This window comes from Podarcis erhardii (genome assembly GCF_964252035.2).
Source record: "Podarcis erhardii genome assembly, chromosome: 10".
In the NCBI taxonomy this organism is placed as follows: domain Eukaryota; kingdom Metazoa; phylum Chordata; class Lepidosauria; order Squamata; family Lacertidae; genus Podarcis; species Podarcis erhardii.
In genome coordinates, this window is record NC_138500.1 from 60,110,760 (window position 1) to 60,129,440 (window position 18,681).

General features: G+C 41.8%; 1 protein-coding gene across 4 annotated transcripts in view; it reads right to left on the minus strand.

Moving 5' to 3' along the window:
• Positions 1-18,681, minus strand: part of GRM8 (glutamate metabotropic receptor 8) — a 575,500-nt gene that overhangs the window by 247,065 nt on the left and 309,754 nt on the right. For all 4 annotated transcript variants that reach the window (XM_081877887.1, XM_081877886.1, XM_081877884.1 and 1 more), the window contains exons 5-6: positions 17,868-18,022; positions 15,252-15,389 (exon numbers count right to left, since the gene is read on the minus strand). In XM_081877887.1, coding sequence (XP_081734013.1) covers positions 15,252-15,389; positions 17,868-18,022 — 293 coding nt within the window. The remainder of the gene's footprint in view (positions 1-15,251; positions 15,390-17,867; positions 18,023-18,681) is intronic.

The window sequence follows — 18,681 nt, forward strand, 5'->3', positions numbered from 1 at the left end:
TTACACTAAACACTGGAGATGTGTTCATCTTGCTGAGGAAGGAATTCCACAACACAGGGGCTGCCACTAAGATTATCCTTTTCTGGCCCACCACCACCACATGAAGAAACTTCTGAGCATGGTGGAACAGCCAAGACAGCCCAGAATCTGCTCATTTCAACACCTGAGGGGGTCTGTAGAGAAGGTGGCAATTATCTATTTGGGGCCTAAGTCATTTAGGGCATTAAACTAGTGTGAGCACCTTGAACTTGAAATCCTGCTTCATATTTGAAGGTTCCCCACCTCAAAGGGGAGGGAAGAAAGCATAAAAGCATAACATTTTCACAGCACATTAAAGCAGAAAGCTGCTTTAAACAATGATTTTGTTGATAATGAAGCTGCAAAACCAGGGCTATAGGACTGGTTCAATGCACACTCTGCAAAATAGGCCTAATTCTGTCACCTGATTTACAAAAAAAGGGGGGATAAAATAAGTTTTTCTCATATCAACCTGAATTTAGAGCATAATTTTGCTCACCTCAAACCATGGCTATGCTATGGATGTGCTGTAATATCCGTTTATTATTATTATTATTACTACCATCATCATTGTAGGGGGAAAGCAAACAAGATACTGAGGGTCACACAACCTCAGTGCTGAAAGAGGACAGTCAGGACAGCAATCAGCACTCAAAATGACTCCCCGCTTAGCACTCAATCATTTCTAGGCCTCTAGTGCTTTGTCAGCAACCTTTCAACATAACAATACATTCAATTTATGCGGTGCTTCACATTTTGAAATCAGTTAAGCGCTATTAATTGGTCCAATCAATGAGGCCCAAGGGAGCAAGCAAAAGGTGGCTTTAACGTGATTGACTCAGCCTGCATATGTTCTGCTACGACCAGCTGCTCAATATTTGGAGTCACACACATTTTGGGTCACACACATTTTCAGCTAGATAGTTTGGGTGCAGGAAGGTGAAATCAGCCCCTATGCCCCTTCAGTTTGGGACTGGGTACAAGCAGCAGTGAATTTTTTGCCACAAGCCCTTTGGAATTTGGAAATCTTAATATTCTCTCTCCCCATCCCACCCTCTAAGCTTATATTATGGCATTTCCGGAGACTACGGCTTTTGTGTTCTTCTTCATCAACCTTTGACAACTTAAAGAACTCATGACCATGTCAGAAATCAAGGGCAAAACCAAAACTAATAATTGGAAAAGGAACCATCCTTAGGCATTGCTACATCTTCTAAAAGAGGCTGGCATAATGCGGCTGTTGGTTGTTTCATGATGAGATATTATTGCCATTGTCTTCTATTGGGGATGTGTTGCGATATTGCACCTCACAGAAAAGCATTCTGATAGAGTAGCAGCTGCCAATCAGTATGCTTCACCATAGCCTTGTCACAGGTGCCTCAAAATGGAGGTTTATAGTTGCTCACTAAGCCATGGATCTTGCCTGTCGACCCTAGTCGACAGGAGAGAATGAACCATTAAATAGTCATATGTTGCATTTTATGTATACCATATGGACCTCCTTCAGCTAGATAGTTTCAATGTTTATAAATAATTGCTGTGAACAAAGGCACCCAAGGCTACAGAAAATGGAAAAAAACCCCCATAAAATAATTCATCATTAACAGAATTTTGTATGTCCAAAATTCACTTTAAGAACCATTACTAATTCCTAGGACTCAGCTAAAGGTAAAGGGACCCCTGACCATTAGGTCCAATCACGGACGATTCTGGGGTTGCGGCGCTCATCTCGCTTTATTGGCCGAGGAAGCCGGCGTACAGCTTCTGGGTCATGTGGCCAGCATGACTAAGCCACTTCTGGCGAACCAGAGCAGCGCACGGAAATGCCGTTTACCTTCATGCATCTATTTATCTACTTGCACTTTGACGTGCTTTTGAACTGCTAGGTTGGCAGGAGCAGCAACATAAGCTCACCCTGTCGCGGGGATTTGAACCACTGACCTTCTGATCGGCAAGCCCTAGGCTCTGTGATTTAGATCACAGCGCCACCCGCGTCCCTTTCAGGACTCGGCTACACAACTGCAAATGAAATGTTTTAAATGTGTTGTAAAGTGCAATATACAAATGTGGCACTAGATGGCGAGAGTGAGCTATGCAAAATTCAATATATTTTTCAAAACTTTTTTTTAAAAAAAAACATTCTCACAGCGTTTTCAATATGTGTGTATAGATTCCACCCCGGTCTCATTTTAATCTGGGTTGGGGTGGCCAGATGTAATGTGGCTGGAAGAAGCCACGACTCAGGCAAAGGACTGTAGATCCATAGTAGAGGACATGCCTTGCATGTAGAAAGTTCCAGAGTCAATCCCCAGCAATCTCCAGGTTGAGCTAAGAAAGCCTCCTAATTGAAACTCTGGCATAATAATATGGAGCTTAATAGGCCGATGATTTGACTAAGTCTATGGCAGATTCCTATGTTCCTGTTCTGAAGTTTTACACATGGGAAAGAAAGTGTGAGGAAGGCATACAGGATTCAGGCGCATAGATTTAGTCACACTTATATAGAGAGCCTTTACAGATACATAAGGCACTGCGGGATGTAATCCACTGGGAGCAGTCAAGAACAACATCACCTGTTTTGCTAGAGTGGTCATGCAAGAGATGTTGGTCCAGTCAGTTGAACTTCCTGTTACACCTGGCTGGAGCATCCTTCCTTGCATGTGACTGGTAGGTGGGCGTGCCCTTTCCAGACCTGGTAAAAGGCCAAGTCACACAGCCACCTCCCTCTCTTCGATCTTCTTTTCCGTCCTGCGAACTTCCTGATTCACCCATACAGTACTGCTGGCTGCCTGCCAGCAGTCTCCCCAGGTTATCTCTTATATGGGGTAAACCTGTTTTTACATGTTTGTAACTTTAAACCTAAAGCCTGCCTTCAGGGATCAAACTGTGCTCTGCCTGATCGTGAGTAAAACTACTTTTTGTTACTTATGAATAAGACTGTGGCGTCTTTACAGTGGTACCTCTGGTTAAGAACTTAATATGTTCTGGAGGTCCATCTTAACCTGAAACTGTTCTTAACCTGAGGTACCACTTTAGCTAATGGGGCCTCCTGCTGCCACCGCACGATTTCTGTTCTCATCCTGAAGCAAAGTTCTTAACCTGAGGTACTATTTCTGCATTAGTAGAGTCTGTAACCTGAAGCATCTGTAACCTGAAGTGTCTGTAACCCAAGGTACCACCGTATTCTTTTAGGAGAGATCAAAGGGGTCTTACCAGGAATAATAGAACATATCTCAACCTGGGCAAGCCAGATTGAATTGTTTATTGTCTTAAGAGGCTCACACGAGTCTGCAGCCAGCTGTAAGAAGGGGAATGTACTCTGCTGTATAAAGAAACTTGCTAGCACAAATTAGGAAGGATATTAATAATCAATATATCCTCTCCTGCCACCTTCAGCATTTCCACAGGCACCTTTCTGGAGATTTTCACTATAAATGCACACACAAAAAAGCAAGCCAGAGGAGTTGCACAGCTCTAAGGGCTGTTTTACCTGGGTTCCCTCTTCAGGTGATAATGCTAAAGTGCTTTAGGAGGATGTAATGAAGCTCCAGCATCATAGTTACGTGGCAAATGCTCAGTGCCAGCGTATGATCCAAAAATAGTGTTGGACTTGAGCCTGAACCATTTTTCTCAGTCATGAACCCACGAGCAGAAGAATATCCCTCAATGCTGGTTTTTCTATCTGCAAAATAGCATACTTCACTGGACTATTGTGAGTACGGCCACAGTGAGGCGGTTTGCAATCTATCTTGTATTCTAAAATGCAACGGAATTGGTAAGTTTCCCACGCCATGAGGAAAACAGCAGTAAATGTCAAGACATTGCAAGCTGAACAGCATTTGGATCACACGTCATATTGATAAACAGCAGTGATATATAGAAATATAGACACGCACAACCATATACAACCGGAGAATAATAATAGAATCATAGAGCTGGAAGAGACCAGAAGGGTAATCTAGTCCAACCCTCTGCAATGCAGGAATCTTTTGACCTATGTGGGGCTCAAACCCACAACCTTGAGATTAATAGTCTCATGCTCTACAGCCTGAGCTATCCCAAGCTTTGTATTTGTATACCATTTGATTGCAGTAAAACCTCTAAATGGTTTAGAAGAAAATACAAGAATAAGATGGAAGGGCTCACAGCATTAAGACTCCAACAGACCTTGTTTGACCATTATTTTTTCTGGAAAGTCCACCAAAGCTATAGGTAATGGTTTCAGCACAGTAAGTCAGGTTGTGGTCTTCCCAGCTCCAGCCTTCTCAGACTAGGTTCTGACCTATTTTTCCTCCTATCTCTAGGAGGATGTGGCATCCATCCCAGTGATGCAGGTGGGGGGAAGCCTACCGAAAGCATCTCTAGCCAATTGTTTCCATGGCAACAAAGTCAACTCTTTAGATATGTAGAAAACAACAACAGTGCTTGACAAGCTGGCTAACAAAGAGACAGTCTTGACTTTTTCAGCAGTTATTTTTGCTACAAACGCCAGTCTTAGAGATACAAAATCTACTGAAAAGGTCGCAAAGGCATCATCCAAAACAATCCCCTTCATTCCCTAACAATCGATGGTAGATAAACAGATGGATATATATATAGTTGAGCAACCCAGAATAAACCCTTGTATTCTTTAAGCTGAACAAGCAATTAAAAATCAGCAATGGGTTGGTCATCCATACAGTGGGGAAGTTTATCCTAAAGAGAACCACGCAACCTTGAATGAACAAGTGGAAGCCTATGGAAACATGATTTATTCACATTTATATTGTATATGAAAAATGAGTGTGCCCCTTCCATATTGTGAAACAACAGCAGTTTGAGGGCGAGGATCAGATGGGTTTTTGACTATCTGGACTTGGAAACAACAACTGCAGTAGCAAAACTCTACTAGCACTACTAACAGAGAAAGCACACATTTTTCATGGAGTGAACCAAATTGCTTTTTTGCTCAACACAAAACATCTGAGGTTCAAACAGTAGCAATTCTTGTTTCAGTGGTAGGATACATCTATTATACAGGTGTACCAAATAATGCCCCCTCCCACCCAAAAATATGATTTTGTTTACCTCCCAGGAATATCTCATCACTAAAATAAATGACTATTGCAGGGAATAAATAAAGCAATCTGTCTAATAACCATTATTGTGCCCTCCTGCCTTGACTAATATTGGAAGTGGGAAAGGTCACATCTATCAAGCATTAATGTTTAGGGTACTGAATCTGAACAAGATATCTTGAAACAGGCTGCAGTCCTGTACAAAGTTATTTAGAAGCAACTGTTTGTGGCTCAGTAGAAGTTATCAAATGCAAAGTTGCAACCACAGAACAACTATATATTTTGGAAAGTTACTTGTTCTCTGTGTTTAATTATCTGTTCTAGGATCTTTCCTGGTATTTGTGATGTTAACATATGAGAGTGCTGGAGGTGAATTAGTTAAACAAGTTACCCAATCAGAACCCATGGGGGTGGAGTCAGAGTGACTATAAAACCAGCTCTGGGAGGGGCGAAGGGGGGAGTTTGTTGGGAGTTGGGTGGTTGGTTGGAGTGGGAGTGAATTGGGATAGAGTCTGTGGGTAGGTTGAGTTAGTGTAGCGAAATAAGTTGGATCAGGAACAGTTAGGAGCTAGGAAGACAAGTAAATATTTGAGAGGTGGTTTAGTGAGTGAGAGCAGGTAGCGGAAGTTATAGGTCTGGATAGGCACCCTATGATTGTAATTGACCAATACTGTTTATGAAATCACACGCTTGTTAAACTGCAATAAATAAATAGTAGCTTATGTTCCAATTTAAACCTGACTGGACTCAGTATTGTACCATGTAGGGCCTGGGTGGTAGCAGCGAGAAATCAAGTGGTGGCACAGGGATCAATAGACGGTGAAACGTCCAGGGACCCTGTGTGATCACCACAGTATTTACATTGTTGTTTGGCATTGTTGTTGTTGTTTAGTCGTTTAGTCGTGTCCAACTCTTCGTGACCCCATGGACCAAAGCACGCCAGGCACTCCTGTCTTCTACTGCCTCCCGTAGTTTGGTCAAGCTCATGCTGGTAGATTCGAGAACACTATCCAACCATCTCGTCCTCTGTTGTCCCCTTCTCCTTGTGCCCTCCATCTTTCCCAACATCAGGGTCTTTTCCAGGGAGTCTTCTCTTCTCATGAGGTGGCCAAAGTATTGGAGCCTCAGCTTCACGATCTGTCCTTCCAGTGAGCACTCAGGGCTGTTTTCCTTCAGAATGGATAGGTTTGATCTTCTTGCAGTCCATGGGACTCTCAAGAGTCTCCTCCAGCACCATAATTCAAAAGCATCAATTCTTCGGCGATCAGCCTTCTTTATGGTCCAGCTTTCACTTCCATACATCACTACTGGGAAAACCATAGCTTTTACTATACGGACCCATAGCTTTTACTATATGGGCCTTTACTATACGGACCTTTGTTTGGTATTAATATATAGTAAATAGCAGCCCCCTCATCTTGGTACCCTCCAGGTGTTTGGGACTCCCATCACGCCTTACCTTTGGCCGTGCTTGAAAGGGATGATAGTTATAGTCCAAGGCACTGGGGAGGGCACCATGTTGGGGAAGGCTGGTATATAAGATATGATAGAGTTTAACCAACACTTCCTGTATGGGCCCTGGATAACTTCCACTTTTCTCTCAATAAATATCACTACAGTTATTTACAATGCTGCTTTGTTTGTCCCTTAGCTGGGCTTGGACATGGGTCAGTATCCTGTTGCTTAGAGAATGCCCGATTCTTATCCATTCCGCAGGGCAAAAAAGGGGGAAATATCTTAAGTTGTAAGGATATTGGGACCTAAACCTAAGGCTTTACAAACTCAGTATCCTTCCTACTGTCTCTTGGGAACTCAGCCAGCATGTAATCAGTTGTACTGAGATATCTGTGGCATTTTTTTTGTCAATTTTTAAAATAAATCTATAGCATAATTAAATCAGCAGACACATCCCTAGCAAAATGTAAATATTATTAAGGACAGCCATGTTTTATTAAGGTCAGAGAAAATGATCTGCAATGAAACTCAAATCATCATTCCCTGTTGTTATTTTTTTGTCATTTTCTTGCCCTTAAATCAGCTTATTTGGGGGACACACTGACATCTTGCAAATCATATACAAATTTATAAAGTGGAGACTATAAAGTGGAAGCTGCTGGGATATATCTCTCATATTTATTGCATAATTGAATCTGTAACTTAAATGTGATGCGAGTAAAACTAGCTTTCTTTATAATAATGAAGCGGAACTGAAGAGACAAATTTGCCTTTTTCTAGGGCATATCATCCATACAGACAGCAGTGACAAATCTGACTATATACATCATGGGTTTTTCAGAACATTTGACAAGAGTTAATTAATTAGTTTTATTCATAACTAATCAGTGATGTCACTGGAACCAAGTTTGTTTTATTAAGTTCCTTGTATATAGGAATAGGTTATATAGTGTATTCTGATGATATACTGGCTCCATACAGATAGCTCAAAAACTATGGTTAAGGAAGCGTAAGTATAATATGGTGTGATGTCTGAGTTAATGATGTGTGAACTCCCTCCAATGGAATCTAATTTAGGCCACTAATTAAGAGCTTCTTCTGTAAATTATCAAAGTAAAGGTAGCTCATTTTTAGGGGGAAAAAGTTCTCAATTGGCTTACATGATTTTGGTGCCTGTTCATGTATCATATCCCAATGCCGTTACAGTTGGTTGGCTTTGAGGCATGATGGCAATCCCAAGAGGTCCAGTGGCAATAGAGGGGGAAAGTCTCACCCCAAAACTTTTGGATGACTACCATCTTAGCATAGGTGCCTGTCCCAGAGGTGGAAAGTGATAGACCCATTTTAACTTTTCCAAATAGTTAGGAAGGTTGGTTGAATAGGGCCTAATGCATATGATTTGGAACTGAGCTATAGTAAAGTAAAGGTAAAGGGACCCCTGACAATTAAGTCCAGTTGTGAACAACTCTGGGGTTGCAGAGCTCATCTCGCTTTCCAAGCGGGGGGAGCCAGCGTTTGTCTGCTTCTGCAGACAGTTTTTCTGAGTCATGTGGCCAGCATGACTAAGCCGCTTCTGGCAAAACCAGAGCAGCGCACAGAAACGCCATTTACCTTCCCGCCAGAGCGGTACCTATTTATCTACTTGCACTGGCATGCTTTCGAACTGCTAGGTTGGCAGGAGCTGGGACCGAACAACGGAAGCTCACCCCGTCATGGGCATTTGAACCACCAACCTTTTGATTGGCAAGCCCAAGCGGCACAGTGGTTTAACCCACAGTGCCACCCGTGTCCCATAGTAAAGTACCTTTTGTTTATAACCCAAACCTGTGGCAAACTTGTTGTCAGGGATTGGCTGAATGAGGGAGGATGGTAGATGCCTCCTGCCCAAGAACTGCCCAGGGAGGGCACAGAAGATGATGACTTAGATCCCGGATCCTGGTGCTGGGACACTGAAGAGTAGTTTGTGGAAGTGATGAGCTGGGAAGCACTAGAAGCAAGGTGTTTGAGCGATCAAGAGGGGTCAGGAGAAGGAGGGTCTTCCAGGACAGGGTTAGAGGCGGAGAGTCACAGTGTGAGTGCAGACTCAGACAGAAAGCAGTCAGAGACTGGCCCTGCTACCCAGCAGGAGCACAGTCCCAGTACTGATGGCTCGCCACCCCCTCTGACACCCCAGTCGAAGACAGTCCTGCACATTGCTGAACTCATCCCCTGGATGCAGACTTCGTCTGCTTGGGAGGGATCCAGAATGAAGGCTAAAGGGAAAAGGACAGAGCTACTGGTCAGTTTCAGCAATGTCTCAGATGGATTCTGAGCAGAGGACTTTGCAGTGTTGTTATTTTCTGTTAATAAAGAGCTAACTGCCTTCCATGCCTCCTGCATGTGTGCCAGCCCTGTGGTTGATCTGGCTCACTTGACAGCTCCTTGACACCTGTGCTGGAGGTGTTGTATTTTCATACTGTGCTTGACAGACTACTGTCCCCAGCCTTTGCAACCACCCACAAAGACCCTAAGCATAGAAAACATGCTTTCCAGGAAGACTTGGCCCCTGATCCCTATGGCTTTTGGCCTGGAGCAGCAGTCAGACATCTGAACCTGGAACAGTATGCACAGACACAGGTTTCCCACCTCAGTATAATTAGACTTTACTCACAGTGCTCCAAATACTTGAAAAGTAAGTGTCTTTTGCTTTTGTAAGTGAGTGTATAGATCTGGGGTTGATAGGATTCAGGCTGCAGCTTCTGTCAGAGTAAGTGCATTACTGTTAAGCTGGGAAGATAAACTGCCTTCCTAACACCCATGGACTGGGGCATGACTCATCACATGGCGGTGGGGGAAAGCAAAAATCTAAAAGGGATGGGTTAGCTGACAGAATCAGAGGCTCAGATTCCCTGCGGTGAATACAAATAGAACAAATACAGCATAGTTAATTGAAATGTTTTGCTTTCTTCTCATTGCATTTTTCTTATTAGAAGAAGCAACTAAAAGAAGAAGAAGGGGGGTGACATGGAAGTTGTGTTTTGTCTTAGCTTGAATGTCTACTTCATAGGAACCGAGTATGCTTTCCCAAAACAGAATTGTGGGTTTTCTCACCATGATGGGAAAACAGAGGGCCTTCTCGGTAGTGGCACCCACTCTGTGGAATGCCCTCCCATCAGATGTCAAGGAGATGAGTAACTACATAACCTTTAGAAGACAACTGAAAGCAGCCCTGTATAGGGAATCTTTTTAATGCTAATGTTTTATTGTATGTTGGAGGTTGCCCAGGGTGGCTGGGGCAACCCAGTCAGATGAACAGGGTAAAAATAATAAATTAACAAATTATTATTATTATTATTATTCAGAAAAGCTTTGCAAGCATCGGTGACTTGCATGTGATCATTTGCCTCCAAAGTGGTAGGTAGAACAGGAAGCAGAGTGTGAACCAACAGGTGATTAGACCTGCTAAGGCTTACAGTTTCCAACTTTACTTAAATTTAAAAAACCCAAGCCATCTTTAGGGGAGATACTCATGTGGTCCTGTCACCATTGGATAAGTTGGGTTTTTTGGGGGGGGAGGAATGAGGGAATGAGAGGCTATTCAAAATAGGATGATCTAGTTACATTTGTATATCGCCGCCTTCTAAAAATTCAGTACCATGACTACTTCCTTTGGCACAACCCCATGATGTCCCCTCTGCATTATATTTGCTGCAGCAGCAGCAGCTATATTAATGGCTCTGTTGGCACACAAGGAGTCTCCAAGTGACTTACCAAATTTAAAAACATAAAGCATGGCGTAAAATAAAAAAGAACAAAGTATTATAATAAAATCCACATTATATCCTATAAAACAAGCAGCAGCAAAAGCTCCAGCTGCAAAATGCACCATCAATAGACAGCAAAATCATCACAAAGGTATGGGGGATGTCTTTACTTTCTTTGTCTGCCATGCCACCATCGTTTAAGCAACTATTCCGGTGTGAAATTAAATGCAGAAGAGACCATACATCACGTAAGTCATTTTGTAATGATAAGAGTGCTAGAGTTTTAACATAAGACCTGAATGGGGCTTATTACTTGTGATTTGGGTGCTATGCCTCTGCTAAAGCGTGTTCTCCTTCATGGAGAGCACGTGTTGTGGTGGGGGCCGCAAGGACACTCCAAAGTTGTGGGGCAGGCTAATTGACCGTTGGCCACTGATGCGATTGGGCTTCCCTTGTCGTTGGGAAGAAATTAATGTTGCCATTTGTTGATTGACAGCCAGAAATGCTAAAACTCCTTGCACGAGGCTAGGGCTTCCTCTTTTCGCCCATGCATTGGATTGCCCATCCCCCCTCCCTAGAATTAGGGTTGTTCGCTTGACCTTGCTATGCCTGTTATGGGGCCATCTGCTCTTGGGGCAGGGGCCCGGTAGGAATTTTGTCCATCTGGCTGATTGGCTGGTGCCATTTGGTTTTTGCCTACTGCGTAGCAAATCGTCACAACTTGTAAGGTTGCAGTTAGGCATTGGTTTATGGTTTGGTTGGTTGAGGGGAAGTGGTTGAGTGCCTGCCCTTGGTAGGTTGAGTGCCTGCCCCTCTAATGCTGCTGCTGCAAGGGATTCCGTTAAAGGAATTGGGGGCTAACTATTGCTTGTCCACCCTGTCAAGGGGGCTCGGGCCACTGCAAGAGCTCCTGGCTGCATTTGGGGTGGGCTGAGGGCAGGTTCCCTGCTCCATAGCTAGCCTGACTTTTGCAGGCTTGTGGAATGTCAGACTGTCCCCCACGGTGGGGGCAGCTAGTCGCAACCAATGCCTAAGCAACCACTCACATGTTTGTATTTTAATAAAGTTGTGGCCAAAATTATGCCAAAAACCTTAAACAAAAATTTTGGTGTGATGTGTGAGTTATTGGGGTGGCCTTGGGGACCTCAACACGCAATACATATCTGCTGCCTGCCTTGTAACTTCTGTTGCCGATGGACACACCAGTTTCTCCCTCTAATGCCTGCCCACCACCCCTTGGACTTAAGTGTCAACAACTTGCAAATCAGTCAAGATCTGGGTGCCTTGGGGGAAAATGATGATCTAAACTATCACACAGTAAATGCATATGGCTCTTTTTCTACATATATTACTTAAGAAAATGCTTTGATGACAGTGGGTTGATTTAATGTTACATCCAGCAGTGTGGACCTTCTTGCTTTAGCTGAGTTTATCAAACACAAGTTATAAATATTCTGAGATGATGCCAAGATAAGAATAAGGCAGGGAAGATGAATTCAATCCATTACTGCCCTGAAACCCTTCAATGTCCAATATAGCAAAAGCTGAGATAGCTAAACAGAGAAAACACAAAGACCATCTCCATTCAGTTACTGCTGGTAATTAGAAATCGTTTACAGCCCTCAGTCCAGTTTGCCGCTTTGCATGTAGAGAATGACGTTCGATGCAGAGCAAATTTGTATATATCTCAGAAAGTGTGGGGTTCATCCACATAATCTAGCCACACAAGATGGATCTCATAAGTGTTGTGTACAGGTATATAGGGTGGTGCTGTGGTCTAAACCACTGAACCCCTTGGGCTTGCCAACTGGAAGGTCTGCAGTTCAAATCCCCACGACGCGGTGAGCTCCTGTTGCTCTGTCCCAGCTCCTGCTAGCAGTTCAAAAGCATATCAGTGCAAGTAGATAAATAGGTACTGCTGTGGTGGGAAGGGAAACAGTGTTTCCGTGCACTCTTGTTTCCATTATGTGCCAGAAGAGGTTTACTCATGCTGGCCACATGTCCCGGAAAGCTGTCTGTGGCCAGCTCCCTCAGCCTGAAAGCGAGATTTCAAAGAGAACAACTACCAGACTTTTAGAGGACATCTGAAGGCAGCCCTGTTTAGGGAAGCTTTTAATGTTTGATGCATTACTGTATTTTAATACTTTGTTGGAGGCCTCCCAGAGTGGCTGGGGAAGCCCAGCCAGATGGGTGGGGTATAAATAACAAATTATTATTATTAATAATAATAATATTATGAGCACCGCAAACCCATAGTCGTCTTTGACTGGACTTAACCGTCCAGAGGTCCTTTACCTTTTTTTCTTTTTTTATATAGGTACCTACCATACCTTGCACTCTATGTGCTTCATACATCCATACCATGGAGTCATGCTGAAAAATCTTTCTTGTAAGAAATATGCTCCTTAGAAGACGTCTCTAGTTCTCCCAGCAACAGGAAGGATATAGTCCCCCAGCATTCATTGCCACTTATCATAAGCAGCAGCAGCTAAGTGGTGCTTTCACCTGTTCCTACGTGCACTGCTGTGTGGTATGGTATCAGGAGCACTGAGGATCGGGTCCGCCCTATGCCTCGGGGGAGATAAGAGCCAGCCAGCCCCAGTCCCAAGTTGCGGGAGCAACATCGTTGGTTCCAGCCTGATCCCTGACCTGCTACCCTGTCAGAGCTTCTGACCTCACCCGACGCCCTGCCCTGCACCCAGCTTCGACTTCTACGGACTGCCTTCACATTGCTCCATCGACCTCGGACTGGACCCGGATCTTGCCTCTCGGCTAGCCCCCAGGACCAGCACAGATACATAGGTTAAGCTCTCAAAACAGCCTATAGACTAACTTTCATAACGTTGTATCCACAGTAAAGAATCAAGAGAGTGAGAATTTCAATTAGGGTGACTAGTTTTCCTGAGGATCCAAGCTGCCTGAGTGAATTTTATCTGAGTGCCACTGAAGACGGCTTATGCAATGTGGACAGAGAGAGGAAGGAGACATCTCTGGAATACAGGGCCATTTGTACATGCCTATCAATATTCAGGGGAGAAGCTGAATACCAACCAGAAAGCTTTTAGCTGTAATCTAAAGTGGCTGAAACCACACAATCAAATTTGACCGGGACGATGGTTTACCAACTTAGACCAAGATTCGAAATAAATGATATATCCAATTGGTGCCTTTGCATGAGCTCAGGGGCTTTTGATCCAGGGGAAATCCTTTCATTTCTATCAGATTTATGACCCTGCTATAAAGGTTCAAAAGTGTGGGTATATATTGATATGTTAATATGATTGGATTCAAAGTAAGAAAACAATTTTTTTAAACCATGTTTTATGATACAAACTCTCATCGAAGCTTATTCGAATGTTAGGAACCATTTGCAGGTGACTGATCAGTGCATAGATAGTTCATTCTAATTCTTAAACCTAAAAAAAAAAAAAAATCCCTAAGAGGGGAACCCAAAAGAGATAATTGAACTAAGCAGTTCCTATCCATCAAATATAGATTTTATATCTATTATAAGGCACCATAAATGTCTCTCAGTGAAACAAATGTTATGGTTTGTTCAAGACCTGCACAAATTAGGCAAATCTGAACTTGCTGTAGATGGCTCATGGAATCTCTTCTCCATCTCTATTTTTAACGCTGCAGTTAGTCATTATAGGCATTTAAAGGCTGATTAGGTTTGCAGAATAGTTAAAACAAAATGCTAACCATACAGAAAGATAAAGCTGCTTTCCTCTCAGTAAAAGGATATGCATGAAGGAATAATTTTAATTAACATTTTGGGTGATGTTTCAATGAGAGCATCTCTGTGCTCAAAAATTTAAACCAAAGCGTAAAGTAAGTCATTCGGGTCAGCGTTAGGTGAGTAACTCAGACTTGATCTTAATGGAGTTGAACCTTCTGTACCACCTACACAATCTGGTTCAAATTTTTCACAAAAGGAAATCATATATTATGCTTGAGACAAAGAAGTGTGACTGATATGCATACAACTGATTAGCTAGAAGCAAACCAATATTTAGCTTAGTCCTCGAACGTACATAATTCTAAATGAAAACATGCATTCTAGCTAGCTCTTCTGCTAGTCTCTCACTTTACATCTTCCACTGAAAGTATGTATAGTTCTCCAGTATTTTATCTACTGAAAATGTACTCCAACACATTACAGTTTAGTAAGATTGGCAAGTGATTAAGTTTTTATCGATTAGCCACATACTTCTTAAGCTATTAATCAATAAATTGACAATATAAATATGCATATTACCATTTATCACTTAGTTCTAGAAGGTCAAAGCATCTTCGATATTTTCTATTTCACTCCATATCACAGCAACAAAACAAAGTAACTTCAACACTATCAATAATTAAACTTGGAAACCCATTAATCATCAAAGAAAAACTTGATTGATTAAACTTCCAGTTAAAGCAATTCAATCTCACATATGAATCCTGCATATCAGTACATTCCTTATATATATATTAAATCCTAGATGCTAAATTTTATTTGTATTGACAGATATTTCACTGCAGAATTTCCCAAAAGGAAAAGCCCAAAAAGAAAAGCGGCATATACCTTTGGCCATAGGTTGTACTTAATCATCACAGGAAAAAGATTTGACTGAAATGTTAATAAAATATTTCACTCACATATTTTGGTTGACCACAATCACATCCAATCCATCTACCTTATATAACTAATTAGGAAAAATATATAACCAACTACAGGCAACAGTTTGAGCTCTACTGGAAATGAACTCCAAGATAGGGTTACATGATGAAATCAGCCACAAATTGCTTCTATAAATCTAATTAGCAGTCAATGGATCTTTTAAAAAAACTTGCCAATATATGAGTGAGATTGCATGATTCAGGTTAAGAATAGATGTGTTCTGACCTGGGGAACTATTCAACTGCTCAACAAATTTCAATTTCTTAACAAAGTCCTCTCAAGAGAGGCAGCAAGGACTATTCATAAATTTACCTGTGCATTTCTTTATATTGCTGTTCCTCTTTCCATGAGAACCCAACTTGCATCCAAAGTTTTCTTCCCAGAATTCTGCAAACCACACATTCCTTCTGTTATTTGCTAGAGTTCGGCTTCTAAAATATCTATCGAAACCTATGATGAAAAAACAAACACATACAAAACAGGCATTAAAATTACATTTTACTATGCAACGTGAAATGCTTGCTTTGAATTGTATACACACATATGTATATCACATAAAATATTTTAATAAATACCTAAATCCCTTTTTAAAAAACTATTGTATGTCAGGCAAAGAAAATCCTATACAGTGGTACCTTGGTTCTCAAATGCCTTGGTACTCAAACACTTTAGTTCTCAAACACTGAAAACCCAGAAGTAAGTGTTCTGGTTTTGGAACATTTTTCAGAAAGCAGAATGTCCGATGCGGTTGTCAGATATTGTTTCCAGGGCACCTGCACCAATCAGAAGCTACACCTTGGTTTTCGAAAATTTCGGAAGTCAAATGGACTTCTAGAACGGATTAAGTTTGGCACTTTTGTTTTTACTATTTATTTTGTGTTTTTGTTTTTGTGGCTTTTTCAATTAATTTGTTTTTGTGACTGTGTGGAACCCAGTTCAGCTACTGATTGATTGTGTGACTGCAGAAATGGATAAAAGCGCCCCATCCAAACAATGACTATCATCAGTGCAGGTAAGAAAAAGAAATATTTTTATTTTTTATCATCTACAATACTGTACAGTACATTGATTCTTGCTTTCCTTTTATGTATCAATGGTCTTGTTAGATAGTAAAATTGATGTTAAATTGCTGTTTTAGGGGTTGCTTTTAAAAGTCTGGAATGGATTAATCCTTTTTGCATTACTTTCTATTGGAAAGCAAGCCTTGGTTTTAGAACGCTTTGGTTTTGGAACGCACTTCCGGAACAGATTAAGTTTGAGAACCAAGGTACCACTGTACATGTTTTTTCAGAAGTAATTCCCACTGAGTAAAATGAGTCTTACTCCTTAAGTAAGTATGCTCAGGATTCTAACCTAAAGTGTACATTGGTGAAGATCAGAGAAACCTAAGTTGCATTTAGCTTCCTTGGTGCATATTCATGTAGCACATGAACATAAGTATTATAAATAATATTTTTTTAATATTTACCATTATCATCATTGTTATTATGATTAAGAATAATTTTTTAAAAAAACCAGCATCCCTGATCTGGGGAAAATTCATAAGTTGTTTCACCTTAATGTCTTTCAGGAAGGGTTACTGACCAAATTAACAAATGCCCCCTTTTTTGGACAAGGTCCTTAAGAGGGTGGTGGTTGTTGACTTCCATGCATTCTTGGAGAAGACATGTTACCTAGATCTATTTAAATCTAGCTCCAGGCTTGGTTTTTGCATTGAGGCAATCTTGGTCAACCTGATGGATGATCTCTGTTGGAAGAAGAACTGGGGGGAGTGCAACCTTCTTGATTCCGCTTGATCTTTCATTGGCTTTTCATACCCTCTACCATGTTGTCCTCCTGGACTGACTTTGAGAGTTGGGGACATGGCAGTATGGTAGCTTCATACCTACCTCCAAGGCCAGTTCTATAAAAAGCATTAGGAGACTTCTGCTCAGCCTATAGCAGGTCAATGGGGGTTTGGAGAACAGTGTTATTGATGTGCCGATGACACAAAGCTCTTTTTCTCCCCATCATTGTAATCAGGTGAGGGGATACAGATGCTGGAAGCAGTAATAGACTGGAGCCAATAAACTGGCTGGAGTGATGGGAACTGCACTTCACCAGCATCTAGAGAGCCACATATTAGCCACTCCTGAGGTAAACTGACTAACAAGGTCTCACCAGAGACCCTTTCCATCACATGCAACACAATCCCTTTTCTTAACTAGACGTGCCCAAGATTAAACATGGCATCTTTTACAACAAAAGCATTTATTCTGTGACAGCATTTTGATCTGTCCCCATATGAAATCCATTTGAAGAGCTTCAGCCCATGTGGCTACCCTACGGAAAATGTCCTTGTCTACACTAAAGGTATTAAAAGACATGTTCTTTGCAACTCTTGCTTTTAGATCAGTTATAGGACTTCTGCCCATTATAGCACCGTTTTAGAATCTGCAAGTAAATAGGATGATATAGTCTGCTTCCCAGCCATAAGCAACAGGCTCATCAGATAACACAAGGAAATTGGCCTGGAGGATGGTGAAAGAGCACAAAAAGAGTTACGGCTGACATTGCAAGAAGGCGATGTGAATGGTGGGGGTAAAACTGGGCATATATCACATACAGCCTATGGGAAACAAAATTTACAAATACAGCTAGTTGTGGAATGAAATTTCTTTGTATTTTGCAGAGGTTGCATTGGAAGTGCAATGAAATCTACATTGACTGATCCACACTACTGGTCTGAAAAACTATTTGGCTCAGTAATTATACATAAGGGAACCAAGGGATAATGCCGCTGAAGGAAAAACAGTGCACAAGTAAGTAAAAGTCTCTCTCAGTCTTGCCATCAGTATACCATAAAGGAGTTTTAACTCCCTGCTGCACTGAGCTCAAGGAGATCTCTAAATTGTCTTTTGGGGACCAGAGTTGATGGGATTGTCTTACCATCAATGGAAGCTCTTTTGGGCAAAATGGTGACTGCGCCTTCTGCAATCTCCTCTTGCTGGTAGACAGGTGCAATCTTAGACCCCCAACTGTCTGAGCCGATCCAAAGAAAATGTCCAGTTTGATTGGTTTTCTTTGCTGCTTCTAATATTCTCCTGCAAGTAAGTAAACAGAAGCCGCCATTCTTTTAAAATTGACACTGAAAATGGTTACACATAAGGCAATTGCAAAAGTGGTTGCTTTTATCCTGTTCATCAAGCATTCTTTCTGATAGAACCAAGTATTCCCCCTGAAAATTTAATCTTGTACATGGTAAAATTTGCCTTTAACCTTGCTTTCATGCTTCTTCAATATTCTTTTCTTTTTCTTTTTCACAACCCCAGGTTACATGAGGTGCCAAGCTCAGATCAGGGACAAAACTCTTAAGGCTCATATAAGCCTACTTTAAATGAGAGTTGAGTTTTCAAAATCTCCAAATGCTTCTCTGACTTGGATAAAAATCTGAGCCACAGTAGAATTCATGGCTTCCACCCTGTTTACTCCTGTGAACACTTGCTGTCACCCCAAAGCAATCCCTGCAATCCTTACCCCCAAAATATGTTCATCCTTTGCTTTACTCAATTGTCAAGAAATGGCGGAGCAACAGTGCTAGGAGCAGAAGTAGAAGCACTAGGTAGGGGAGACAATGTTGATCCTGCAATTTGGTGGGGATGTGTTTTCTTCCACTCCTTCTGAGAGAAAGAGCCATGAGATCACTGCTGCTCCAGTAAGGAGGTGGGGAGGGAGTTGGTCACATGCCCACAATTGGCCTATA